The 8,803-nt window shown below is 38.3% G+C and overlaps 1 protein-coding gene across 1 annotated transcript in view; it reads right to left on the bottom strand.

Annotated features, from left to right (window-relative positions):
- Nucleotides 1–267: 267 nt before the first annotated feature.
- The window catches only part of LOC107591876 (fibroblast growth factor receptor like 1), a 77,093-nt gene continuing 68,557 nt past the window's right edge, over nt 268–8,803 (bottom strand). Inside the window, exons 4-7 of the mRNA XM_016281147.1 lie at nt 7,738–7,815; nt 4,534–4,818; nt 3,542–3,895; nt 268–2,218 (exon numbers count right to left, since the gene is read on the bottom strand). Coding sequence (XP_016136633.1) covers nt 1,812–2,218; nt 3,542–3,895; nt 4,534–4,818; nt 7,738–7,815 — 1,124 coding nt within the window. The 3' untranslated portion in view covers nt 268–1,811. The remainder of the gene's footprint in view (nt 2,219–3,541; nt 3,896–4,533; nt 4,819–7,737; nt 7,816–8,803) is intronic.

Here is an 8,803-nt window from a genome sequence, read left to right as displayed (position 1 = left end):
CGGTTCTTCTATGGCATCGTGAAGCACCTTTATTTTTAAGAGCGTACACAATATTAGGCTGGTGGTTTTAATGTTGTGGCTCTTGTGGTCAGTGTAATTTAATATAGCTGATAGCAAATTTTTAACCTTATTTTTAAGGTTCTAATAAAATTGTGTCACTTCAAGCAGTAGGTATAAAATTGGACACATTTTATGGTATAAAGATTTGAAACAGCAGATATTTTCATGACATTAATAGAAAATGACAACACAATTTCATACCTGGTGAACAAGAGCTTTATCATTTTATTACAATTATAAAATGATTTTAATGTTTCAATGTGACAAACATATATTTTTTAACATGAAAACATTCCAGACTGTACAAGATTGTCCATACAGAGATAACTAATTAGAACTGTGGTGTTATTTTTACAACAGCACATAAATATTTAACACTTGATATATGCTACATAGCTTACACTGCGGCTAAGGGATGACAATGCTATGTATACTCATATTTGTTTAAAACATCTACGTAGATAATGCCCAATTCAAACCAGCAAAACATTGCTTACAAATAAATTAACTATTTTAGAATCGCTAACGATTTACAAGGCTTCCTCTTTTGGCTGACTTTCTTAAAATAACAGGCAATGAATTTCAAATGAATTTTTATGCTGAAGTAGCTAGCAGATGTCTGGGTTAAGTGCATTGCTGTATTCCCGCAGTCCTTTCAGCATTGAACTTTTACCATGAACATCACGGTAAACACATGCAAGGACAATGAGTTTCGGTCTAATGTTTGTTTTTGAAACTCTTGACTCACTTCTGTAAATATTAAATGGGAGCCATTACATGAGCAGTCAAAGGCATTTTACACAGTCTTCACTATAGTGGTCAAGCTTATGAAAATACAACCCCCCTTTCACAAAAATGAAAAAAAAAAAACAAGGCCATAGAGGAACTATGGGATTGCTGTACCTCAGGTTATTCAGAGCAGCCCCTGAAAATAAAAGCACAAAGTTCATGAAAACACAAGGAACCCTTGCTAGAACGTACAATGCCACAATCTCATCATATCTTTAGATATGATATAACTAGAGCTCAAGGATATTCTCTTTTTCCATTAAAGATACAGTTAGACAGAAAACTAGACTGAACCTACACCATTTCTTAAAGTTGAAACAAGGTAGACCATACCAGCAAAAACAACACGAACATATACGCTCTCATGTATTCAATCAGTCTTAAAGGATATAAACGGTTACAGGAAATAAACTGTAACGTTATCTCTCAATATCTGCAAACAATTTTCTTATGCATGCAAACGAACGTTTCACTGAGATTTGGTGCTAATCCAAAAAATCCTTTTGGCCCCATCCACAAAATTAGTCAAATGGGTTTATGAAAAAAATCGTATTAAAATATCGTAGCATCAGTTCGCTCCTTCGAATCACAGTTTGAAAGCAGATTGAAGAGACAATACATGTGTCTTTTGTCCCATACAAACCTACAAAAGTGTTTGCTGTCAGCAATGTTTCTGTGAATCCTTTCTCCATTTCAAAACAGACTCAAATATTGTCATTTGTTCGTTAGCTTTGCCCTTTTCCACCCCACTGTTCATAATGTCTTTATGCTTGTGGAATTCAGAGCGAGGGACTGGTTAGACTGCACCAACGTGGCTCAACGGTCTTTCCATTCTCTGGATTTTGAGCAGAAATGTGTGTTTGAGGAAGCCCTTGCCCATCCTGGCCAACATGCGGCCTTATTTTGCTGACAAAATGTTGCGTCAGTTTGAAGAATGAACCAGTGGACTGTAAGTATGAAGGCTAACATTGGTAGTGGATGTGTTGGTGCTGGTGAATTTTGCCGTCCACGTGCGAGTGGGTATGTGTGTGAATGTCTGGATAGATCTTTGGGTAGACTTTGGGAGCAGCTTGGGCCAGCAGAAGCTGCTGTTGTTGCTGCTGAACCAAATACTCCTCGTAGGTGACGGAGCCGATGCAGTCTTTCTCGGCAGCCGCCCGCGCCTGGTCTCTGGGTGGCTGTCGGTGGCCGTTTGGTAAAGTCTGGCCTGAGATTATGGCTCCTGAGGAACAGTGCTTCCTGGACTGGCAGAACCAGAGCAGGACGGTGCCCAAAATGAAGACCACTCCCGCGGGGATGCCAATGATGACGGGCCAGGGAAGGCTGGGAGGCAGAACCGACGGAATCGGGGAGAATGGAGGCTTTGGGTCTGGATGAAGACGGAGACGAGAAAAGCACAATATAAAGAACAACAACTGACAGATTGATCAGTGTCACATTATTTGACATGGTTGAATTTCTTTATAATGAGGAAGAGTATCAGATGGGACATTCAGGCTAGAAACAAATGCAAAAATTCAGAAATTGTCATGGTACTGTATGATAGCATGAGCACACCAACACAACTGCCCACATCTACATGCTAATCCAGTATTTAGCACTTTATTTACCCAGCAGGACTACATCAGTATGTGAAGGTTAGCCAATCATAACACAAATCATTTACATAATTTGCATCAGGACTGTAAATCAATTGAAAAATTCAGTTTAAACAAAGTGTCAGATTTCTGTGATTTAGGGTAATTTTTTAGTCAAATTAATGTTGAATCAAAATAAAGGAAATATCTTTTCAATAATATATTGAATAATATTATTTTTTAATCATATTAAATCAAATTCATTAATGTTAATACTACTATACTACTGCTAATAATACAAATAATATTTATCGTCTCTTAACCTCATAATATCAAGGCCAGTATCGCCAAAATTAAAATGATGGAATAATGGAATACTTCCATTAGATAGTAATTATCGCTACTAATTAATCTGTTTTTTTTTCCTAGCCCTAACATATATCCGTCTTTCATTTATATACTGTATATATTTATACTAATGTTCAAAAGTTTGGCGTCATTAAGATTTTTTTTTTTTTTGGAGGACAGTGTACTTTTGCTCAGCAAGAGTGCATTAAATTGATCAAAAGTGACAGTAAAGACATTTATGTTTCAAAAGATTTCGATTTCAAATAAATGCTGTTCTTCTGAATTTTCTATTCATTCAAAAATCCTGAAAAAAATGTATCATGGTTTCAACATTGATGATGATGATAATAATAATAATAATTGTTTCCTGAGCACCAAATCAGCATATTAGAATGATTTCCGAAAGGATCACGTGACACTGAAGAGCTGAACATTCAGCTTTGCCATCACAGGAATAAATTACATTTTAAAATATACTCAAATAGACAACAGTTATCCCAAACTGTAATAATATTTCACAATATTACTGTATTTTAGATCAAATAAATGCAGCCTTGGTGAGACTTCTTCAAAAACATTAAAGAAAACCCTTACCGACCCCAACCTTTTTAATCATAGTATATGTTTGTTGATGCTTTTTCACTACTGTAGCTACAACAGTAAAACAGCATGAAAAAGTATGATTGTTTGGAGCAAGAAACCTTGACTAAATAGCCTATTATTAGTGGACTTCAAGGAAAAATAAAAATGCAGAGGATAAAACTGACCGGGCAGAACAGTAAGAAAGGCACTGCGGAAGCTGTAGCCCATGGTATTGGCTCCAAGGCAGATGTACATGCCAGCGTCCTCCTCCTTGGCTCGAGTGATAAGTAGCTTGTTCAAATAGGAGCCATCTGGTCGTGACCACACGTCACCCGTGGGCAACACAACGAAGTGATGGTCTCCGACCTCAATGGTGGAGTTGTACTTGCTCTCACCACCTGGTTCGACCCTCTTTAGCCACTGGATAACCGGCTTGACATCACTGCGTACTTTACACTGGAAAGATGTGGTGCCACCGTAGTCTACTGTAGTGTTTACTGGATGAGTCCCAGTCAAGATGGGCTTGGAATTTGTGCGCTCTGTAATGAAATAAGGACAATTTTATTTACTAATCAGTATTTAACACAATTACGGGTCTATAATGCACAGATTGTTTTTCTATTTTGTGTCCTAAAATAGTTTTAGGCTATTTTGAGTTAGGAAAAAAATGTCACATATGACTCTACTGAGAGCAAGATTAATGCACTTCTCCCCGTTAGGATGTGGTTGTAAAGTTAGCAAATGCAGCAAATTAACTTGGGAAGCAAAATTAATGGGATAAATTGGCTGCCATTAAACTGTATACATAGCAAGCTATTTATGTGTTGATTTAATAATACTGCTAGTAATATAAAATTTAAATATCAGTTGTTGTTTTTTTTATCATGCATAAATAATAATAAGCCATTAACTGATTGAGACAGTTTGGCTGGGGCTGAAGTGTGTTAGTGCTGCTAATAAATAATGCTAATGTTGTTTGTTAGGAATGATTGGGTCAATTCTTCCTAAGTTCTGACAGCATGCCAGACAGCTTTTAATATCCATTGAAAGCATCCAGCAACGAGAGAAAATGTTAAACTGTTGCTGCATGTTCATTCTTTCAGTCTACACTATACGAGTCATCAACAGCTCCATCGCATTCCAGGAAAACATCAAAGAGACGAGGTGGATGACTCACGGATGACTTCCACTTTATAGGTGGCGTTGATCTCCCCGGCACGGTTGGACACATGACACGTGTACTTGCCGCTGTGCTCAGGTGTAAGATTCTTCAGGCTGAGAGTCCACTTCTTCTTTCGGACCTCGCCCACCTCCTCGGGCGTCAGAGGCCTGCTGTCTTTCAGCCAGACGATGTCAGGTCTGGGGTTGCCGCTTGCGGTGCACTTGAGCCTTACTGAGCTCCCCACTGGCCGGGCGATCACACGCTTTCTCATTTTGGCCGGCTGCGTGAAGCGGGGCCGCACTACAAAGAAAGACAAAAGGAAAGAAAATGTTAGACAGCACCTTTCTTTTTTGAAATACATCTTAAAACTTTTTCGCAGGTTTACAGCCTACTTTAGCAAGGCATTTAGATGTGAATGTGAAAAGCATGTTTGTGTCAAAAAATTATTTGCACTAGAGAAATAAAGGTGACGACTTGACATCACAGTAATGAGAATTTGGGGTAATGAATATAGTGTCTCATTTAAAAACAAAACATGTGGAATCCATTTTAATGTCCTCAAAATAGGCTCAATTTTTGATTTTGGGGTGAAATTTTAGTTTATACTAGTTTATTAGTGAAATAATCGTTATGACATTTGTGCAATTTAAATTACATTTTGAAATCTGAATAATACAATGATCATGACTACTGCTTTTAAGAGCTTAAATAAACGAAGGGAGAAAGATGGAAGACTGATTCATCATCAGAAGTTACTCAACACCACTAACATTACAAGAAAAATAAAGCATAAAGGAGTGGACATGAAGTTCTTGTGTGGGCAAATTTACGGAGTAAAGCACCACACCATTAATGCAATCAGACAAAGCAAACAGCAGCTCCTCTGTAGTTTCATTCTATAGTTCCCTGCTGACTGTTACCGCTCACAGCAAAAGCAACACCCCAAAAGCAAATACACTAGTGAACTAAGCATCTCCCACTAAGCATCTCCCATCACAACTGCTATGCTACACAGTACAAAAACAAGCAGGTCAGGCCCTCTTTGAACACCGCCGAGTTTAGCGGTGCTCCGATATCAAATCAGAGGGCAGCTGTCGGAGGGGAATGGAATGCTTCCCCCCATCACACTTCACATAAATAGCCTGCTCTTTGGCTTGTCAAATGCAATTACCAAAGCAAACACTGGGCTCTAGAGGTAGGAGTGTGTGACTTCAGGGTGTAGTGAGTGAGTCACAGGAAATATTGTGGGGACTGTCCAATCCCAGACCACAGGGCTACCTGTCAGTATCTTGGAAGATACAGCCACATGTGTGCCGGCTGGAGATGGGGGTTTGATGGGGAAATACAGGGGTAATGAACTGTACGTGCTGTCCAAATGCTCTATGACAGGCTCAGTTTCCATTCAGTTGGCCACATGTTTTTCCAAATGTGGATCACCAATGCTCATTCGGGACACAGCATGCTGTCATATTGTGTAAGACTAAGACACTGAGTACTATATTATATCAGAACAGCAGTGCTACTACAGTGCACTACAAAAAACCGCCAGGGCTGCTATGCTACAAAAAAAATAAAAATTGGCACCGCTACTATACTAAAGCAAAATGGCAGCGCTGTTATGCTACAACAAATGTCATGGCTAGTGTACAACAACAAAACGACAGCACTGCTAGGCTACAACAAATGCCACCACTGCTATACTACAACAAAACGGCAGCACCACTATGCTACAACAAAATATCACCACTACTGTACTACAAAAAATAGCATTGCTAGTATGTTGCGATAAATGCCTTCACTTCTATTTAATAATAATATTTTCTATCAAATTTTACTACTACTATACTACCACAAAACAGCAGCAATGTTATGCTACAATAAATATCACAGCTACTATACTACAACAAAACAGCAGCAGCGCTGCTATGCTACAATAAACGTCATCGCTACTATACTACAACAAAACAGCAGCAGCGCTGCTATGCTACAATAAACGTCATCGCTACTATACTACAACAAAACAGCAGCGCTGCTATGCTACAATAAGTGTCATCGCTACTATACTACAACAAAACAGCAGCACTGCTATGCTACAATAAACGTCATCGCTACTTATACTACAACAAAACAGCAGCACTACTATGCTACAATAAACGTCATCGCTACTATACTACAACAAAACAGCAGTGCTTCTATGCTACAATAAATGCCACAGCTACTATACTACAACAAAACAGCAGCGCATCTATGCTACAATACATGTCATCGCTACTATACTACAACAAAACAGCAGCGCTGCTATACCTCAATAAATGTCATCACTACTATACTACAATAAAACGGCAGCACCACTATGCTACAAGATTCAACACTAATATAAACAAATATGCTACAGTAAATGTCATCGTTACAGTAATACAACAAAATGGCAGTGCTGTTAAAGGGTTAGTTCACCCAAAAATTAAAATTAGCCCATAAATTACTCACCCATCAAGTCATGCTAGGTGTATATGATTTTCTTCTTTCAGACGAATCCAGTCGGAGTTATTAAAAATTGTCTTTGATCTTTCAAGCTGTTTAATGCCACTCAGCGGGTGTTGCATGCATCAGTCCAAAAGAAGTTAAATAAAAAGCACCCATCCATAAAAAAGAAACAAAGTGTCTCACACGGCTCCGGGGGGTGAACAAAGGCCTCCTGTAGCGAATCGATGAGTTTTTGTAAGAAAAATATCCATATTCAAAACGTAATAATCACTTTAATGTAGCTTGCGCCAACAGTTGTACATGGAAGCAGCTCTGGGCTGATGACGTATGAGTTCAGCGTTGCGCATGTGCCGGTGAGCCTTGTGAAAACCAACGTTTGTTAACAGGAGCAAAGGAAGCAAAGTTTCCTTACTTTAGCAAAGGAAAACCAGTCTCCTCTTGGTTTATATCGATCGTATTTTGGGTGAACTAAGCCTTTAAGCTACAACTAATGTTACCGCTATACTACATTGCTATGCTATGCTACATTTACTATGTCTAAATGTTTCTGAAAGTTCTATTTTTTTTCTCTTTAAACTCTAATACAATGTAAAACTAAAAGTTGCATTTCATGAAAAGCAGCTTATGAAACATCTTGGCAGCTGCACTGCATATTTTCAGTGACTTTCTGGGCAGCAATTATAAATACCAGGAATGAAGGAGATCAAAGGGGATCAGAGAACTGTAGCACCTTACCCAGTTTTCCTGTCAGGTCAGTGGAGTACTCGGTTTCACCAGCTGGTCTGGCACCTTCCCTCCTAGCACTGGAGTCATCTAGAGAGAGAAAGAGAAGCGTATTTACATATCAAAATAACCACATGCTCTGAGATTGCCACACATATTTGTGTTCATTAGCATTGCAGTAATTTTTCGGACAAATCACTGCAATCCTTCACCACCTAAACCAACAAAAATACTATTACTATCTCCTGATCAGCTGACTAGAGAGCAAAAATGATACTGTAGCTAAGAGCCTTCAAATACCTCTGCATTTCAGAGCTTGAGTGTGTCAGAATTAGACCAGAATCATAGTTTACTCAAGTACGCAAAGCCTTGCTAGATTCTGTGCTCTTGTGTTACAAGGGTGGTAACACACATCAGGGGGTGATAGAGTGTCCTAAAGATGTCTCTGTCATTAATCTGGATGTGTTCTTATTCAAGTTAACTAGCTTTATAATTTTGTTTATACAAGCCATTACAAAAAAAATATTATTTTCAAACATTATTTTCAGACATTTCAAGACACAACAACATGCAGAATGCATGTTCAAATTCATTTAGTATGTTTTGGGCCTAAAAGTGACCCCGATATGGTCTCACAGAGTTTACAAATGTTAAAATTCACAAAGCTGTACAGACATTAACTACTAGTTAATAAAAGTATTTTAAATTAAGGTTTTTCAGTTACAAAAGCTGAAGATGTTACATTATATTTGAGGAACAAAAAAAAAAGATCTTTGAAAATTGAGAAAAGCCAAAAGGATTTTTGGTTGATGATTCATTTGTGCATTTGATGATGCAATTCAGTAAGATCTTAAGTCACAATTCCGCATTTGAACCTTTTAGTCTGAGAAGATACATTCAAAATTCAAGGCAAATATCTAAAGTCAGAAGAGTGAAAACTATGGTTGGAAATCTGTGGCCTTTCTGCTCTAGTTACAGCCCCTGCTCATCCGTTCATCACATGACTGGCATTTTCTGGCTTCTTTGAAGCTGTCGGCGGGGTGGTTTGATCTGAGAATGTACACAGTTTAACACTCCT

This window comes from Sinocyclocheilus grahami, unplaced genomic scaffold (genome assembly GCF_001515645.1).
Source record: "Sinocyclocheilus grahami isolate Dianchi unplaced genomic scaffold, SAMN03320097.WGS_v1.1 scaffold147.1, whole genome shotgun sequence".
NCBI lineage: Eukaryota > Metazoa > Chordata > Actinopteri > Cypriniformes > Cyprinidae > Sinocyclocheilus > Sinocyclocheilus grahami.
This window is presented reverse-complemented; position numbering and strand designations above follow the sequence as displayed.